Here is a 20,257-nt window from a genome sequence, read left to right as displayed (position 1 = left end):
TTATTATTTCTCTTCCACCAAAGGTGCTGTGGCTATTCCTTGCATGCTCCTTATGGCCATTAAGGAAAGTTATTCTCTTGAACATCCTAAAAGTGTTATCAGTAACATTTTCAACAGAGACTACCCTTCCCATTGTTACTTTTTCCTTTTCTTCTGAGACATTGTTAATTTTGAACACCCTGATTGCAGGAGATGTCCTGGATGTTAGAGAAGCATTCTTCAAGATAAACCCTCCCACTGATTTCAAATAACGTTTTATTTCACAGAATTGATTTCTATTTATTTTTTATGGCATGCTGCTTTACACTTTTTACATTTTATTATAATGTTTAGACTATATTTTGTCTGGTGTTTGTCTTTGGAATTGCTCCTCCTCTTATACAATCACTGATAATTGACAATAATGCCCAATTTATTTTTTTAAATAAAGTATTTCTCAATTTTATAACTAGTTCCTTTACTGTGTTAAGTGGTCATTGAAATTTCACTTTGAATTAATTATTTTCTATTTGTTATACTGTGAGAAAAGAGTAATGAGAAGGAATGGATAACAAGTAATCTTCACTATATACATTAACTTATATAAAACTGTATATTGAGTGTGGCAGGTATTATGGAGTGCTCTGAGGCACTACTAGTTGCTGAATTCTAATATAAAGAACTAAAGTAGGAGATAAAAATTTACAAGCATTTTTGAGCAATAATTCCTTCGATTGATAGCTTCATATTTTTTGTGTTAATTATTGTAAGAAATTATTTCATATTGTTATAGAAGCAAGCCACTCATCAAAATAGAATGTGATCCAAATTTACTCATCTATGGATTTGACGGTTTATTTATTTTATTTATTTTATGTTCTGGTTTTATAATACTAGCAGTCTCAGGTATACATGATCTCATTCTTTAGGGAGCTTACAATTTACTGTGAGAGTTACATCCTTGGACAGACAATTGAAACCCAGAACTGTGTGTGCCAAAGGTAATAGAGCTTGCAAGGGTGGGTGCTTGAGAGCAGGTGGTTGGTAATCAAGGAAAATCGTTAGGTCTCTGTGAAAAATGTATTTAAAAGGTCATAAAAACTCTGTCAGTGAAACTGCCATGTCAGTTTATATTACTGATTTGTGCTTAAAGTATGTCAGTATAAATGAAAAAAGACTGAGTTGAAAAATTCAGGTAAAATGCACAGAACATGTTAACTGATTAACAGGAGGACAGTATACTGAAAAAACTGTCTCTCACCATTTTTTAACTTGAATGGTGTGTGTGGTGATGGTACAAACAGATAAACAGTAAAGGAATTCTCACTGAACTAGGAATAGGGAGGAGTTTCCTCAATTTGATAAACACATCTACAAAAAACCCAAGATCATATTTTAAAAAGCTAAGATAGTCTTTAATTGTGAGAAACTGGAAACTTTCTAATTAAGATTAAGAACAAGCAAGAATGTCCTCACTCACCACAACTTTCAACATCCTATTGGAAGTCTTACTAATATAATAGACAAAAAAAGAAATAAGTGTTGTGGGTTGAATTATATCTTCCTAAACTTGTATGTTGAAACCCTAGCCCTCCAGAACTGCATCTTGTGATTATGTTTGGAGATAGGGCCTTCAAAGCGGTAATGTAAACAAGGCTCTTGGTGGCTCTAGCACAATCTGACTGGTATCTTTCTGAGGAGGAGATGATGACACACAGGGAGACACCAGGGGTGCCTGTGCACTGAGGAATGCCAATGTGAAGAGGGAGCAAACAAAGAGAGCGGCCTCAGAGGGAAACCAAATCTGGGGGCACCTTCATCTTGGACTTCCAGTTTCCAGAATTGTGAAAGAACAAATTTGTTTTTTAAGGCATCCAGTCTGTGGTATGTTGTTATGGCACTTCTAGCAAACTAATAAAAAAAAAAGTATACAGAATGGGAAGGAAGAAACAATTCTGACTTTGTTCACAGATGACATAATTGTGTGTGCAAAAGATCTGAATGAACTGACAACAAAACTCCTGAAATGAATAAAGGAATATAGAAAGGTTGTAGGATGTATGGTTAATATGCAAAAGTCAATAGCTTTCTGTGTGCTAGCAATGAGTGAGTGGAATCCTATCTAATAAATGAGTAATATGCAAATTAACCATCACTCCACTACACCCACAAGCCCCACCCACCACCCATGCCCACCAGCCAATCAAGAAGCGAGTATGCAAATTAACCCAAACCAAGATGGCTGCGGCCACTGAGCAAGCAGGAGGGAGGCTTGGGTTTCCCCGGCGATGGAGGAATCCAAGCTTTCTGCACACCCTGCTCTGCCCAGGCCTCCACTTAAGGCTACAAAGTTTCAATTATAGAAGATAAATAAATAGTGACAGAAATGTCTGCTGCCATGGAGCAAGCAGGAGCCTTGGCTCCAGTCCAGGCTACAAAGTTTCAATTGTAGAAGATAGATAAATCCCAGATACCAGGGCTCCATTTGGGTCGCTGGGGTGTGTGGCCTGCCTGTAAACCATCATAGGCCCGTCTCCCAGGCCACCCCATGCCCTAAGGAAATCCCCCCCTGATCTGGGACACCAATCAGGGCAAACCAGCTGGCCCCCACCCATGCATCAGGCCTCTATCCTATCTAATAAAAGAGTAATACGCAGATTGACCATCACTCCAACACACAAGATGGCTCTCCCCATGTGGTCAAAGATGGTTGCCCCCATGTGGACACAAGATGACCAGCACAAGATGGCCAGCAGGGGAAGGCAGTTGGGAGGGACCAGGCCTGCAAGGGAGGGCAGTTGGGGGTGATCAAGCTTGCAGGAGAAGGCAGTTAGGGGTGACCAGGCTGGCAGAGGAGGGAAGTTGGGGGTGACCGGGCCTGCAGGGAAGGGCAGTTAGGGGCAAACAGGCTGGCAGGGGAGCAGTTAGGCAACAATCAGGCTGGCAGGAGAGTGGTTAGGGGTGATCAGGCTGGCAGGCAGAAGCAGTTAGGGGCAATCAGGAAGGCAGGCAGGTGAGCAGTTGGGAGCCAGCAGTCCTGGATTGTGAGAGTTACATCCTAAACAGTCAGTCAGACATCCCTTAGAGGGTCCCAGATTGTAGAGGGTACAGGTTGGGCTGAGGGACAGCCTCACCCTTGTACGAATTTCGTGCACCAGGCCTCTAGTTTGAAATGAAAACACAGTTACATTTGTATTAGAACTACTCAAAAACAAAATACTCAGGTATAAATCTCACAAATATGTCCAAGATCTACAGGAAAACTATAAAACTTTAATGGAAGAAATCTAAGAAGACGTAAGTATAAATGGAGAGTTATTCTATGTTTATGGAGAGAGAGAGACTCAATACCAAGCTGTCAGTTCTTCCTAACTTGATCTATACATTCAATGCAATCCCAGTCCAAATCCCAGCAAGTTCTTTTGGATGCTTAGAAACGTTACATATTGAATCCTAAGGTTACTGGTATATGCAGAAGAACTAAAATAACCAATACAATACTGAAGGAGAAGAACGGAATCAGAAAAGTGACATAACACAACTTCATGACTGACTATACAGCCACATTAAGACAGTGTGGTTTTGGTGAAAGAATAGAAAAATAGATCAAGGAGGCAGAACAAAGGGAATAGAAATAGAGCCAGATAAATATAGTCAACTGATCTCTAATAAAGGAGAAAATATAATACAATGGAGAAAAGATAGTCTTTTCACCAAAGAATACTGGAACAACTGGGCATCCACATGCAAAATGTGAAGTAGATATAAACTTTATATCATTCCCAAACATTAACTCAAAAGGATCGTAGACCTAAAAGTAAAACGAAACTATAAAATATCTAGAAGATACCATAGAAGAAATCTAGATGATGTTGAGTATGATAATGCCTTTTAGATGCAATACTAAAGGTATGATCCAGGAAAGACATAATTGGTAAGTTGGAGAGACATTGTCAAAGAATGACAAGGAAGGACAAATATTTTCAACAGACATATCTGATAAAGAATATGAAAATATGCAAGGGAACTCTTAATACTCAACTCTAAGAAAACAAACTACCTGATTAAAAAATAGACCAAGCCCTCAATAGACACCTCACCAAAGAAGATATACAGAAAGCAAATAAACACATGAAAAAAAGTGTTCTATATCACATGTCATCAGGTCATGCAAATAAAACAACAATAAGATACTACTATGCACCTATCAGAATGGCCAAAATCCAGGACACTGACATCATTAAATGCCGACAAGCATGTGGAGCAATAGGAACTCTCTTATGTAACTGGTGGGAATTCAAAGTAGTACAGCCACTTTGGAAGACAATTTGGCAGTTTCTTGCAAAACTAAACATGATGTAACTATATGATTCAGCAATTATGCTGCTTTGCATTTACCCAAAGGAGTTAAAAGTTTATGTCCACACAAAAACCTTCACAGAGGTGTTTATAGCAGCCTTATTCATAATTATCAAAATTTGGAATAACCAAGATTTCCTTCAGTAAGTGCAGAAATAAATGTAGTATATCTAGACAATGGAATATTATTCAGCACTAAAAAAGAGCTATCAAGCTGTACAAAGATGTGGTGGAAACTTAAATGTACATTACTAATACAAAGTGTACAACTGAAAAAATGACCTATTGTATGATTCCAACTATATGACCATTCTGGAATAGTCACTACGGATTGTGGGGTGTAGGAAGAGTTAAATAGGCAAAACAAAGATTTTTCAGTGGAATTAAATGACTGTATGATTTTTAATCCACTCATCTACAGATGGGCACTTGGGCTGTTCCAGACATTAACTATTGTAAATTGCACTGCTATGAACATGGGGGTGCATATATTCTTTCTGATTGATGTTTCGGGTTGCTTAGGATATATTTCTAAAAGTGGAATCACTGGGTCAAATGGCAGTTCCATATTTAATTTTTTTGAGGAATCTCCATACTGTTTTCCACAGTGGCTGTACCAGTCTGAATTCCCACCAGAGTATACTAGGGTTCCCTTTTCCCTAAATCCTCACCAGGTTTTGTCATTTGATGATAGCTATTCTAACAGGTGTGAGGTGATACCTTGTTGTTTTAATTTGTATCTCTCTGATAATTAGTGATTTTGAGCCTTTTTTCATATATCCCTTGGCCTTCTGTATGTCCACTTTGGAGAAGTGTCTAAGTCCTTTGCCCATTTTGTAATTGGATTATCTTTCTTCCTTTTGTTAAGTTGTATGAGTTCCTTATATATTTTAGAAATTAGCCCCTTATCAGATGTATCATTGGCAAATATGTTCTTCCATGCTGTGGGCTCCATTTTCATTTTGATGATTTCTTTTGCTGTGCAGAAGCTTTTTATTTTGATGTAGTCCCATTTGTTTGTTTTCTCCTTAGTTTCTCTTGCCCTAGGAGATGTATCAGTAAACACATTGCTATAAAAGATGTCTGAGATTTTGCTGCCTATAGTTTCTTCTATGATTTTTATGGTTTTACGACTTACATTTAAGTCTTTTATTCATTTTTAGTTTATTCTTGTGTATGATGTAAGTATATTTACACCATGGAATACGATGCAGATCTAAAAACGAAGGATCTCTTACTGTTTGAGAGAGCATGGATGGACTTGGAGAGTACTATGTAAGGTGAAATAAGCCAATCTGTGAAAGATAAGTTCACATGATCTCACTCATACGTTGAATCTATGAACAAAATAGATCCAGAGATATAGAATCATAAAAACAGACTGATGAATCTCAGGGAAAGCTGGGGTGGGTGGGTGGGTGGGGAGAGATTAACCAGGGAACTTACATGCATAAATGCATAGCCCATGTAAACAAACAATAGTGTAGTGAAGGCCTGGGAGGGATGGATGTGGAGGGTCCTTGGAGAAAAAGGCGGACATCTGTAATACTTTCAACAATGAAGATAATTTTTAAAAAAAATAAAATGCTGCATATAATACCATAATTATGGATACATGTCATTAGGCAATTGTCCAAACATATAGAATATACAATTCCAAGCGTGAACCCTGAAGCAAACTATGGATTTTGGGTGACGATAATGTATCAATCAGGCTCATCAATATTAGCAAGTGTATCAATCTGGTGGAGGATGTTTATAATGGGGAAAGCTATACATGTGTGGGGTCAGGGCATATGCAATATATATCTGTACCTGCCTCTCTTTTGCTGTGAGCCTTAAACTTTTCTAAAAAAGTAAAGTCTTAATTTTAAAAAACAAAAATAAAAAAATGAGATACTACTACATTCCTATTAGAATGGCCTAAATCTGACCATACCAAATGCTGACAAGAATGTGGATCAACAAACAGGGATCTTCATCAGTGCTAGGTGAATTCAAAATGGTATAACTACTTTGGAAGACAGTTTGCGGCTTCCTACAAAATTAGGCATATTCTTACAATGTGATTCATCAAATACCTTTCTGGTATTTACTCAAAGGAGTTGAAAACTTATGTCTTCACAAAAAGCAGCACATAGTTTATAGCAGCTTGATTCATAATTGCCAACACTTGGAGGTAACCAAAATATTTTTCAGTAGGTAAAAAATAAACTGTGGTACATCTAGACAATGGAATAATATTCAGCACTAAAATGAAAAGACATGGAGGAACCATAAATCCATGTTATTAAGTGAAAGAAGCCAACCTGACAAGGCTACATACTGTAGAGTTTAAACTATATTACATTCTTTCAACTCCTGCCTCTCTTTTGCTGTGAGCCTTAAACTTTTCTGAAAATTAAAGTCTTAATTTTAAAAAGCAGAAAGAAAAAAAATGTGATACTACTACATTCCTATTAGAATGGCCTAAATCTGACCATACCAAATGCTGACAAGAATGTGGAGCAACAAACAGGGATCTTCATCAGTGCTAGGTGAATTCAAAATGGCATAACTAATTTGGAAGACAGTTTGCGTTTTCCTACAAAATTAGGCATATTCTTACAATGTGATTCATCAAATACCTTTCTGGTATTTACTCAAAGGAGTTTATAGCAGCTTGATTCATAATAGTTTATAGCAGCTTAATTCATAATTTCCAACACTTGGAAGTAATCAAAATTTTTCCATCTAGACAATGGAATAATATTCAGCACTAAAGTGAAATGAGCTATCAGCTTTGAAAAGACATGGAGGAACCATAAATCCATGTTATTAAGTGAAAGAAGCCAACCTGACAAGGCTACATACTGTAGAGTTTAAACTATATTACATTCTTTCAGCTACTAGTGTTTCTATATTTTTGTTCTTTTTTGCTTTTTAAAAAATTTTTAATGATTTTGCTGGACTATTTTGTTGAATTCTGTTTGCTCTGAGAAGACTCTGATGTCACTTTTCTGATGCAGTTATACTGTTGTCTTCCCCTAATCATTTTGTTGAGTGATGTGCCTCTGTAGGTTTCTTACCCAGCAGATAGCCTCCACTAATCTTTTTTTTAAAGAAGGCAAAAATTATTTTATTAATTAAATACACAATCCAAAATTGACATTATAGTCATGAATACTCAAATGCTAGTTTCAGAATAAATTATGCAAAAATGTAAAACACATAAGAAAACAATAATATTGTATCAAATAGTTTTAACACATTGCACATATTTTTTTTCAAGAAAAATGATTTTAAATATAACAATATTATCAAAACTATACTAACAGTATAATATTACAAAAGTTGTAGGAACTATTAAAAATCTGCAAATAAGAGTATCACTTCTCTTATTTTCTAAAATATTTTTTTCCTCTGGCTCTATTTTTGTTCATCAGTTTATGTAGTTCATTATATTCCACAAATGGGTGAGATCATATGATATTTCTCTATCTCCAGCTAGCGTATTCAATTAGCATAATGTTCTCCAGGTCTATCCATGCTATTGCAAATGGCAAGAGTTCCTTATTTTTTACAGCAGCAGAGTATTCTATAATGTAGATGTACCACTCTTTTCAATTCACTCATCTGCTGATGGGCATTTAGGCTGTTTCCAAATCTTACCTATGGTGAATTGCGCTGCTATGAACATAGGGGTGCATATTTCCTTTCTGATTGGCGTTTCTAGTTTCTTGGGATATATTCCTAGAAGTGGGATTACTGGGTCAAATGGGAGTTCCATTTTTAATTTTTTGAGGAAACTCCATACTGTTCTCCACAGTGGCTGCACCAGTCTGCATTCCCACCAACAGTGCACGAGGGTTCCTTTTTCTCTGCATCCTCGCCAACACTTGTTGTTTGTTGATGTGTTGATGATAGCCATTCTGACAGGTGTGAGATGGTACCTCATTGTCGTTTTGATTTAAATTTCTCGGATGATTAGTGACTTTGAGCATGTTTCATGTGTCTCTTGGCCTTCTGTATATCCTCTTTTGAAAAGTGTGTCTATTTAGGTCCTTTGCCCATTTTTTTTATTGGATTGTTTATCTTCCCTTTGTTAAGTTGTATGAGTTCCCTGTAAATTTTAGAGTTTAAACCCTTATTGGAGATAACATCTATATAATTAAAGCCCAAATGATTGTTATGGTGGAACAACCAAAATGATCGGTTGCTATGGTGCGCACTGACCACCAGGGGGCAGATGCACAATGCAGCAGCTGCCCCCTGGTAGTCAGTGTGCTTCCACAAGGGGAGCGCTGCTCAGCCAGAAGCTGGGCTGATGGTTGGTGAGCGCAGTGGTGGTGGCAGAAGCCTCTCCTGCCTCCATGGTAGTGCTAAGGAGCAGCGAACTGAGTGGTAGGGAGCAGAAAGCAGGCGGGCGGTAAGGAGTGAGGGGTCCCAGACTGCAAGAGGGATGTCCAACTGCCAGCTTAAGCCCAATCCCCAGAAGCAGGCCTAAGCCAGCAGGTGGACATCCCCCAACGGGTCCTGGACTGCAAGTGGGTGCAGGCTGGGCTTAGGGCCCCCCCAGTGCATGAATTTCATGCACTGGGCCTCTAGTTGGTATATGTGTACTCTCATGCAGTGGGTTTTCTTGTTGTTTTGTTGATGGTTTCTTTTGCTCTGCACAAGTTTTTTATTTTGATTTGTCCCATTTGTTTATTTTCTCCTTAATTTCCATTGTTCTAGGAGCTGTATCGGTAAAGATATTGCTACAACATATGTCTGATATTTTGCTGCCTGTGGTTTCCTCTAATATTTTTATGGTTTCCCATCTTACATTTAAGTCCTTTATTTTTAATTTATTTTTGTGTATGGTGTAAGTTGGTGGTCTAGTTTCATTTTTTTTTTTTCATGTATCTGTCCAATTTTCCCCAACACCATTTATTGAAGAGACTGTCTTGACTCCATTGTATGCTCTTGTCAAGTATTAATTGAGCATACTGCTTGGGTCGATTTCTGGGTTCTCTGTTCTGTTCATTGGTCTATATGTCTGCTCTTGTGCCAGCACCAGGCAGTTTTGAAAACAACGGCTTTGTAATACAGCTTGATACCTGGTATTGTGAACCCTCCAACTTTGTTCTTCTTTCTCAGGATTGTTGCAGCTATTCAGGGTCCTTTTTTATTCCAGATAAATTTTTGGAGAGTTTGTTCTAGGTTTTTGAAATATGCTGTTGGTATTTTTATGGGGATTGCATTGAATCTGTAGATTGCTTTGGGTAGTATGGGCATTTTAATGATGTTGATTCTACTAATCCATGAACACAGTATCTTCTTCCATTTGTTTATGTCTTCCTCTATCTCTTTTTTCAATGTCCTATAGTTTTCTGAGTACAGGTCTTTTACCTCCTTAGTTAAGTTTATTCCGAGGTATCTTAATTTTTTTGTTGCAATGGTAAATGGGATTTAAAAAAAAATTCTCTTACTCATTATTGGTATATAAAAAGGCCAGAGATTTCTGGGTGTTAATTTTGTATCCTGCTACATTGCTGAATTCATTTATTAAGTCTAGTAGTTTTTTGATAGAGTCTTTAGGTTTTTCTATGTACAATATCATGTCATCTGCAAATAATGACAATTTTACTTCTTCTTTTCCAATTTGGATGCCTTTTATTTCTTCTTCTTGTCTGATCACAATGGCTAGTACTTCCAGTACTATTTCAAACAGGAATGGTGAGAGTGGGAATTCCTGTCTTGTTCCTGTTCTTAGGGGAAATGATTTTAGTTTTTGTCCGTTGAGTATGATGCTGGCTGTGGGTTTGTCATATACTGCCTTTATCATGTTGAGATATGTTCCCTCTATTCCCACTTTGCTGAGAGTTTTATCAAAAATGGGCATTGAATTTTGTCAAATTCTTTCTCTGCATCTATTGATATGATCATGTGATTTTTGTCTTTCAATTTGTTTATGTGATGAATCACATTTTTGATTTATGAATATTGTACCAGCCTTGCATCTCTGGAATAAATCCCACTTGATCATGGTGTATGATATTTTTAATATATCCACTAATCTTGGAAAGATTAGTAAGATATATATAACCTTAGCTAATTTAACAAAGGAAAAACAACAACATTAATTCATAAATATTAGGAATGAAAACTAATGTCACTGTAGATCCTCCTGATATTAAAAAAAGAATATAGTAAATTATTCTTACCAAAAATTTGCTTCTTAAATTAAAATATTTTAAATAAAATAAGTTGGTATGCAAAAGAGAGATATAAATTTTAAAATATCTATTAAAGAAATTAAAATTTTATTAATAATCTTCCCACTGGCTTCACCAGTGTTTACTTTCAAATATTTAAGAAAGAAATGTGACTATTTTTACATAAACTCTTTCAGGAATAGTAATAAAGGAACTACTTCCTAACTATGTGAATCTATTATAAGTCTCTTATAGATGTTAAAATAAAAAATTGTAGATACATCTCTTCTATATATTTAACATAAAAATTTGAAATGGTATATTAACAAATAAAATACTTCAATATAAGAAGAACAGTTAAATCTTTCTGAAGTGATGTTTATCCTACAAATGTAAAGGCCATTTAATATTTATAAAAATAATCAGGATGCTCCAACACCTACTCATGAAAGTTACTGTAATATTTGCCTTCCATGGCCAAAACAAACAAACAAACCACAAAAACGCCTCCCCCCCACCCCCGCTGTCTCTTTTGCATTATGATACAAAAGACATTACTGTTGGGAGAGACCTTAGTCTCTATTTTGTAAAGAGAATGCCCACTGCTCTGGTTTCCATCCCCATGGGAAAATTTCTCTCTGAACCCATCCCAGGTCTATTTGTTGGTTTAATCAATAAAAAAGTACAGTAAACTTCAGAAAGACAGAGAGAGAGAGAAGCTAAATTTTTTGCTAGTACTTCTTCAGCTTAGGAATTCTGAGCCATGATCTGAGAAGTGAAGAAATGTAATACATGTTGCAGAACAACTTTCTGTTAAACAAAGGTTTGATTCTTTTCATACTTTTGTTTCTTCATGAATGTTAACTAAGGTAAGAAGTAGCGTCCATTCTTGAAAATATCTTATATTTAATTTGTTTATTTTCAACACTCTTCTCTTTTAGATAGCATCAATTACATATTTCCCTCCAATTTTTCTGTTTAAACTAGAAACTTGCTTATGTAAAATATGAATTTAAGGAAAACTTGTATTTTTGTAGCTAATAGGCCCTACCAGAGTTTATTTTTGAGCATTCTTCAACTTTTTAAAATTAATTAGTCAACAATGCTATTAACTTTTAATTTTTTCAAAAAAGAAGATATTAAATTGATTCTAATATATAACCAAATTGATTCTAATGTACTTCCATAGTTCCATCTTATTTTAAAAGAAAGTCAAAATTAGTAAAATTATAGCAACAACAACAAAAATTGCAAGAGACATTTTATAGTTTATATCACATATAATTTTATTATACTTATATAATCTATGGATAAATTTACATATATACTGAATTCTCTATTTTATAATTATACAACTATAACATATTTTCACAAATTTACTGCTTGTCAGTTTTTTACATTGTATGACAGATTATTGAATAATAAACCACTATGCTAGTCAATCTTACGACTATAAATAAGGCTCTTAAGTCTTTCTTGTCTCAATTTTCCTACTTATAAAATTATAACAAAAATGTTTCTCTACCTTTCCAATGTATGTTATTTAAGGACATTGTATAGTCATAATAAGTCTAAATAAATATAATGCAAGTTTGTTTAAATACATATTTCTTCCCTTTTCTTCACTTGTAACTATCTTTACATTGTTCTGTGAGCCTTCTGTCCTTCATGGGCACAGATGTCTGTATTTTTGAACAGACAGGAAAATCTCTGCCCAAGATCTTAGAATTCTCCACTTGCATTCCTATCTGCAAAATTCAAAGAAAACAAAAGAGAGAAGGAAGGAAGGAAGGAAAGAAGGAAGGAAGGAAGGAAGGAAGGAAGGAAAGAAGGAAGGAAGGAAGGAAGGAAGGAAGGAAGGAAGGAAGGAAAACAATAAAAGTCTGGTTTCATTGAGTTAGGAAATATAAGAATCACTTCTGTTTTAAGCAGATAAACTGTGTCACTAAGAGGGTGTATCTCTATAGAGATAAAAAATAATGGAAGAAATAAGGACATGAGGTTAATGTGTAAAAAGATGATGCTTTTGGCAGGATCTGAAATCTTTTTCCTAATGTAAGAAAGACAGATACGGCGTTTATGTATTATTTTTCTGTAGTAGATTAAATAATTATTTAAAAATAAAATGAGAGACCATCAATTGAACCAATTTTTACTTTAAATATATTCTCAAGTGGATTACAATATCCATGAGAAATGTCTTTCACTAAAGGAGGCAGCTTTCAATGGCAGTAAACTCATCAAGAAAGAAAAATAAACTCTTTTTTTCAGATGTTTTCCTGGAATTTTCATTTCTTCAAAGCACAATTAGAGGGAAAATCTGCATTATTTGCAAATAGGTATATCTAAAAAGGCTAACCAGACTGAATTTTTCACTAGGAAAACTTTTTAAAAATAGTAATTATTCTTTTAAAACATTTATTTTCCAATTACAGTATATATTCAATATTATTTTTATTAGTTTCAGGTACACAGCATAGTGGTTAGACATCATGTACTTTACAAAGTGATTCCCCCTGATATTTCAAGTACTCAACCACTGTTATTGCAATATTATTGACTATATTCCCTATGCTGTGCTTTACACTCCCATGACTATTTTATTATGCCAATTTGTACTTCTTAATCCCTTTACCTTTTTCACCCAGCCCCTCAACTCCTCTCCCCTCTGTCAACTATTAGTTTGTTCTCTGTATCTATGAGTCTATTTCTATTTTGCAGTAATTCATTCTTTATGTTCATTGGTGTTTTGTAAAGTATTGGGAACAATATGATATGAAACTTTTTTTTCATGCTGATTCCTAGTTATTTGTACTAAAACAGTATTCTGGTCACTTATTTCTTTCATTTTTACCATTTCCTCAGTTCCATCTATATCTCAGCTATGAAGAATGAGCTAAATAGGAATTACTCAGATGTGACTGAGTTTATTCTACTAGGGTTCAGAATCCCTTCAGAACTACAGATCCTCTTATTCCTAGTATTCTTGCTGATCTACATGGTCACTGTGGTGGGAAATATCAGCATGATAATTGTCATTAAGAGTGACTCCAGACTTCAAATACCTATGTATTTCTTCCTTAGAAACTTGTCCTATTTAGATCTCTGCTACTCAACAGTCATCGCTCCCAAAACTTTAGCCAACTTCTTATCTAAGGAAAAGACAATTTCTTACAGTGGCTGTGTGGCCCAGTTTTTCTTCTTTGCCCTATTTGTCACAACTGAAGGCTTCCTTCTGGCTGTCATGGCATTTGATCGATTCTCCGCCATTTGCTCCCCTCTCCTTTACCCTGTGCACATGTCCCAGAAAGTCTGTGTTCACTTGGTCACTGGATCCTACATCTGTGGAAGCATCAACTCCATAGTCCAAACGAGTTTCACCTTCAGTTTGCATTTCTGTGGAGAAAACAGATTGGACCACTTTTTCTGTGATGTCCCAGCCCTGATCAAGATCTCCTGTGTTGACACCTTTGTAAATGAGATTGTACTGTTTATTCTCTCTGCTCTCATCATCATCACCACCACAACAGTCATTCTGGTTTCCTATGCTTATATCCTCTCCACTGTCCTGAAGATCCCCTCAACCCATGGCAGGAGTAAGACCTTCTCTACCTGTGGCTCCCACATAGCAGTGGTGAGTTTATTCTATGGGACGGTGTTCTTTATGTATGCCCAACCTAGAGCCATCTCCTCACCAGAGCAAAACAAGACTGTAGCTGTGCTCTACACACTTGTAATACCAATGCTAAACCCTTTAATATATAGCTTGAGAAACAGAGATGTGAAAGATGCTGTGAAAAGTATATTATGCAGGAAATGATTCTCTCACTGACTTTTGTAAAATCATTATATAGCATACAAATTTTGTTTCTAAGGGTTCAAGTTATATTTGTTCTTGTAAAATTATTATATCAAAGATATTTTTTAATATATTTTATTGATTATTTACAGAGAGGAAGGGAGAGGGATAGAAAGTTAGAAACATTGATGAGAGAGAAACATCGATCAGCTGCCTCCTGCACACCCCCTACTGAGGATGTGCCTGCAACCAAGGTACATGCCCTTTGACCGGAATCGAACCTGGGACCTTTCAGTCCGCAGGCCGACGCTCTATCCACTGAGCCAAACCGGTTTCGGCTCAAAGATATTTTTTATATGGCAACAAATATTTTACTATTTTATAAAATAATGTTTCTAACAATATAGGTCTATATATCATTACTTTATTTGCTTAGGATATATAAAATCATGTGTTCATAATTTATGATGTGCTAATATTTTCATTTAAATTTTACTTTGATTAAGAAGTAAATATTAAGAGCTGTTATTTCATAATAATTAAAATAATATTGGTCTGTGCAAATTATTTTTTAATTTTTTCATTCTACAAAGCAACTAAACTGATATTTGTTTGGAAAGGATAACACCCCATTGTGTAGATGACAGAACAGAATGGTAATGATTACATAGAACACTTTCCAATAAAAGGTCTAATCTTTTTTAAATATCCAGGTTTATATTCTGAGGATTATCATCCTTAGAATTACAATTCCTATAGAAAGGAACCTGTAATATATTATTAGAGAGGCAATTTTTCACATGGAAAATGTGTCAATAACATTCTACTATTTTTTATTTTCTCATTTTCTTTTGAATATAAACTGATCTATATATATAAAAGCCTAATGTGTAAAGTGTCCCCTTGGGAGTTTGACCAACCAGGAGTTTGATCGCTCATTATGACGTGCGCTGACCACGAGGGGGCAGCACAGAATGAAGGGAGGCCCTGGCCAGCAGCCAGCAGCTGCTAGGGACCTTACCCATGCACAAATCTCATGCATTGGGCCTCAAGTACATTTTATAAGATGATATATAAAGGACAGGTACTATATGCCATTTATCATTTTTATGACTATTTTCAAATGAGGAAATTGACACACCAAGTGAATGTTAACTCATGTATAAAATACTCATGCATTTCTTTTTATTTTAATTTTTAAAAACTATGTTTTTATTGATTTTAGAGAGAGAGAGAGGAAGGGAGAGAGAAAAACATGTATGGGCTGTCTTCTGCACAGTTCTTACTGGGGATTGAGTTGGAAATTCGGGCATGTACTCTAACAAGGGATCAAACCAATAGACCTCTCCATGCATAGGACAACATTCAGCCACTGAGACACACTGGCCAGAGCTTCATGTATTTCTTTACTTCTCAAATCAGACCTATCATGAAGGGAACATTATATACAAACTGGAGGCCCAGTGCACGAAATTCGTGCATGGGAGGGTTGTCTCTCATCCTGGCTTGCACCCTCCCAATTTGGGACCCCTCGGGGAATGTCCGACTGCCAGTTTAGGCCTGCAGGGATCAGGCCTAAACCAGCAGTTGGACATCACTCTCACAATCCAGGACTGCTGGCTCCTAACCGCTCACCTGCCTGCCTGCCTGATTGCCCCTAACCACTTCTACCTGCCTGCCTGATCGCCATCTAACTGTTCTCCTGCCGGCCTTGATTGCCCCCAACTGCCCTCCCCTGCCATCCTAATCACCCACAACTGCCCTCCCCTGCTGTCCTGATTGCCCACAACTGCCCTCTCCTGCTGGCCTGATCACCTCCAACTGCCCTCCCCTGCTGGCCTGATCGCCTCCAACTGCTCTCCCCTGCTGGCCTGATCACCCCCAACTGCCCTCCTCTGCCGGCCTGATAGCCCACAACTGCCCTTCCCTGCCACAATCTGCCTCCTCCACCGGGCCCCGCCTCCACTGTGTGTGGCTATCTTGTGACAGCCATCTTGTGATGACCATCTTGTGACGATATTAGGGCATGATGTGTGAGGGCGTGATGACCACCTAGGCCAGTGATGGGCAACCTTTTGAGCTTGGTGTGTCAAACTTCGCCAAAAAACTGAGCATAACTCGGGTAGTGTGTCACTTTGAGGAAAAAACATTATTTTGCAAATGTTTCATCCTCAGGAGCAGCAAATGCTTCATCCTCGGCATGCGGCTGCCTCAGCGGCTGCGTGTCATCAGAAATGGCTACGTGTGTCAGTGCTGACACGCGTGTCATAGGTTCGCCATCACTGACCTAGGCTATTATTGGTATAGATTGAATGTGTAATTTAAATTAATATATTTTATGAGTATAGAAATTATATCTTAGAAGCATTAAGTAATGTGCTTAATATTACATTGCCAGTAACAACTAGAGCGAGTTTTGGAACACAGACCTTTCTGACTTCAAAGCTGCAGAGGTAAAGATTATGTGGCAGTGACTCAAAGAGAACCCTTTCCAAGGGCTTAGTATCTTTTTGACTTATGTAAAAAATTTCCTTCCCTTTTAACACCTTAAAATCAGTAACCAAATGAGTTTAAAAATATGAGGAAACAGATTAAAAAAATAAATAGAATGGTATGACTCAGACAAAGATGTGCAGAACTGCTCAGCAGTTCTGGAGGGTTCTGGTTCTGGAAGCAAACCCTGGAGCAGCTACAGTTAGCTGCCACCTGGTGGCTGCTGTCCGCTCTAACTAAATCTACTAGAATGGGACTTCGAAACAATAGTTAGGAATTAAAAGTATTTCCTAGTTACTTAGTTTTCATCCTCTTTCTATTGTCCTGAGCAGGGGAGATTGGTTAGAAATAACCCTACATCTTCCTGTCTTCTGAGATGTGATTGTCTGTTGTTGTCAGCACTGTTTACCCTCCTCCTCTTTTGTTCTTTTCCCTCATCAACAATGTCTTGTACGATCTCATTCCCTGTTTCAGAAAAGGGATGAACAGAAAATGGGAAGTATTTACCAATTATATCTGAATTTGTCTTATTTTGAGATGCATTGTCACAGGATTTTCCTAAATGTTATTTAAAATTGTGTGCATGTTCATCATCTGACAAAGCATTATTTGATTTCCTCATACTACTCATGGCACATTTTAAACTCAGGTTTGCTTGTCTTAATATCATTAAAAGATGTAAAAGTTTTTTTTCTCCTATTTTGTTTTGAAGAAGGCATTGTATAATATTGAAATTATTCCCTCCTTGAAGTTTTGCAAGAACTGAGGGGAGTTGACATCTAGACAAGGAGTTTTTATTATGGGAAGAGTTTTAGTTTGTGTTTCAATTGCTGTAATGATTATTAAAAACGGTGGTAATCAAAATATGCAACAGCTTGCTCAATAATAATTATATGAAAATGCTTATATATCAATAAGTAAAACAATAGTACAAAATAGCACCCTTTAGTACCTCCATACTAAACTGCTTAGCTAGTGAAGTTTTTAACACAAAACATTCTAAAAGTTTCCAAATCCTTTATTGATTATTTTTATAATTTTTTTGGAGGAAGTCTTTGGTTTGTCATGTTATCAGTAAACGCTATCTGCGCCACAGTTTGATGTGAAGGGACTAGGCTAGACCAAACCATTACTATAGTTTTCCCATTAAATGGAAAGTCATTAAATGATGTCATGTTTGAAAAAGTGAAACTTTCTATAAACTTGTTCTTAATTCTTAATCCTCTTCAGGCTTCTGCTAAACCAATATTAGTTATATTTAAAAAAATTCTAACTCCTTGGTTTAATTCCTGATCTTCAGAGGAAGTCATTCAGTCTTTAATTATTAAGGATGATGTTACCTATAGATTTTCATAGATGCCCTAAATCAGGCTGAGGAAAATTGATGAGGTGTTATCAGGAATGAATGTTTGGTTTTGTCAAATGTTTTTTCTGTACCTATTGAAACGTGACTTTATATATATGTGTATATATACACACATATATAAATATATATACACATATATAAATATATATAAATATTTATATTCTCCTTTTTGGTTTGTTAATATAATAAATTACATTGATTTATTTTTGAATGTTAATCAGCTTTGCATTCCGGGATAAGGTGGTCTTTTTCTTTTTGATTCTTTGTTAAATTGAATTTACTAAAATTTTACTTAGAAATTTTGTGTCTGTGTTCACAATAGATATTGACCTGTAGTCTTCTTTTTTTTTGTTCTGTTTCTGTCTGTTTTTAAAAATATATATTTTATTGATTTTTTTACAGAGAGGAAGGGAGAGGGAGTTAGAAACATTGATGAGAGAGAAACATCAATCAGCTGCCTCCTGCACACCCCTCACTGGGGATGTGCCCGCAACCAAGGTACATGCCCTTGACCAGAATCAAACCTGGGACCCTTGAGTCCACAGGCCGACGCTCTATCCACTGAGCCAAACCAGTTAGGGCGTGTTTCTGTCTGGTTTAATACCAATTTTATACTGGCTTCATTGATTAAATTAGGATATATTCCCTCCTTTAAAATCTCTTGAAAAAGTTTATGTAGAATTGTTATTAAGTTTTCACTTAAATGTTTGGTAGTGACTCACTAGTGAATCAAATTAGAATTTTTATTTGTAGGATAGTTTTTAACTACAATTTCAATTTAAAAAATATATTTTTATTGATTTCAGAGAGGATGGGAGAGGAAGAGAGAGATAGAAGCATCAAAGATGAGAGAGCGTCATTGATGGGCTGCCTCCTGCATGCCTCATAATGGGGATTGAGCTCGCAACCCAGGCATGTGCCCTTGACTGGAATCTAGGGACCCTCTGTCCGCAGGTTGATGCTCTATCCACTGAGCCAAACCAGGTAGGGCTACAGTTTCAATTTTTAAAATTGCTCTCAATTAAATAAACTGGGACAATCATTGGGCTTACAACTGTGAAAAGTTGACCTCAGAGGAGACATTTTAAACTGGAGCCAGAGTAACAACTTTAGATAAATTGCCTTGTATATCTTATTCCTTGAAACTTTGGGATATTTGAACTAGGAAAAATAACCTTTGGATTGGACCAAACCAACACAGTCCTACAAATAACTGTTTACAAAGCTAACAGGAAAGCAGACATCCTGACCACAAGGACTAATGATTATGAACTCTTTTTGTGATGACAGAATCAGTAACCAGCCTTGTATAGCTAAAGAGTAACTCAGGTTGTTAGCATTAATAGACATTTCTTTCTTTTATTCATGGAATTATTTCCTTCCTTTTCTCATAAAAACCCCTTGCTCTCACCCTGTAATTGGGACACTATTTGAGTTTCTGTCTGAATCTGAGCTCCCTGAATTGCAACTCTCTCTCTCTTTTTTAAAATCTCAAATAAACACTCAATACCTCTCATTTTGGCTTTTTATTTTTAGGTTAACACCACCACGTTTCTTTCCGTCTTTTAGGAATCACTGTCCTACATTGCCTACTATTTACTATCCAATATATACACAACTATATATACATCAGAGAGGAGAAGAATAGTGGGGGGAGGGGTGGAGAAAGAGAGAGAGGACCTTATCACTTCATCTTGGCCAGAATCTGATGTCCTATCTTTTTTATTTTCCAAGCTAAACTAAACATCTTTTTCAATCTGCCTGAATAGCAGGAAGGCAGTTATTTTAGTTAGTATTTTTGTGAATTATACATTTAACTAGAGACTTCCATATGTATGGTGGTAATGTGCCCATATGCCCCGTGCTTCTCATGGAACACTGAAGAGTTACTGATGACAATTAAAATCTAAATTTCCTATGGATAAAAATGTTCTACTGTTGATTTGAAGTTGCCTGCAAAGGCTCTATAATGTTCAAGGAAGAAAGTTATGTATTTCTGTTCTTCCTTTTGAAGAATAGTTTCACTCCTTGAAAGCCAGATTCTCTTAGAGATGACACTTTGATTCTTAAGATCACTTCTCT

The 20,257-nt window shown here is 36.3% G+C and overlaps 1 protein-coding gene across 1 annotated transcript; it reads left to right on the top strand.

The window, feature by feature from the left end:
• Positions 1 to 13,401: 13,401 nt before the first annotated feature.
• On the top strand, positions 13,402 to 14,337 carry LOC103304639 (olfactory receptor 12-like). Its single transcript, XM_008161484.1, has one exon. The coding sequence runs from the start codon at positions 13,402 to 13,404 to the stop codon at positions 14,335 to 14,337; it is 936 nt and encodes a 311-aa protein (XP_008159706.1).
• The last annotated feature ends 5,920 nt before the right edge of the window (positions 14,338 to 20,257 follow it).

Source organism: Eptesicus fuscus, chromosome 7 (assembly GCF_027574615.1).
Source record: "Eptesicus fuscus isolate TK198812 chromosome 7, DD_ASM_mEF_20220401, whole genome shotgun sequence".
Classification (NCBI taxonomy): domain Eukaryota; kingdom Metazoa; phylum Chordata; class Mammalia; order Chiroptera; family Vespertilionidae; genus Eptesicus; species Eptesicus fuscus.
Note: the sequence above shows the minus strand (reverse complement) of the source record. Positions and strands in the feature narration are given on the sequence as shown.

Coding starts and splice junctions, on each gene's coding strand:
- LOC103304639 (XM_008161484.1), top strand. CDS start 13,402: ATGAAGAATGAGCTAAATAGGAATTACTCAGATGTGACTGAGTTTATT.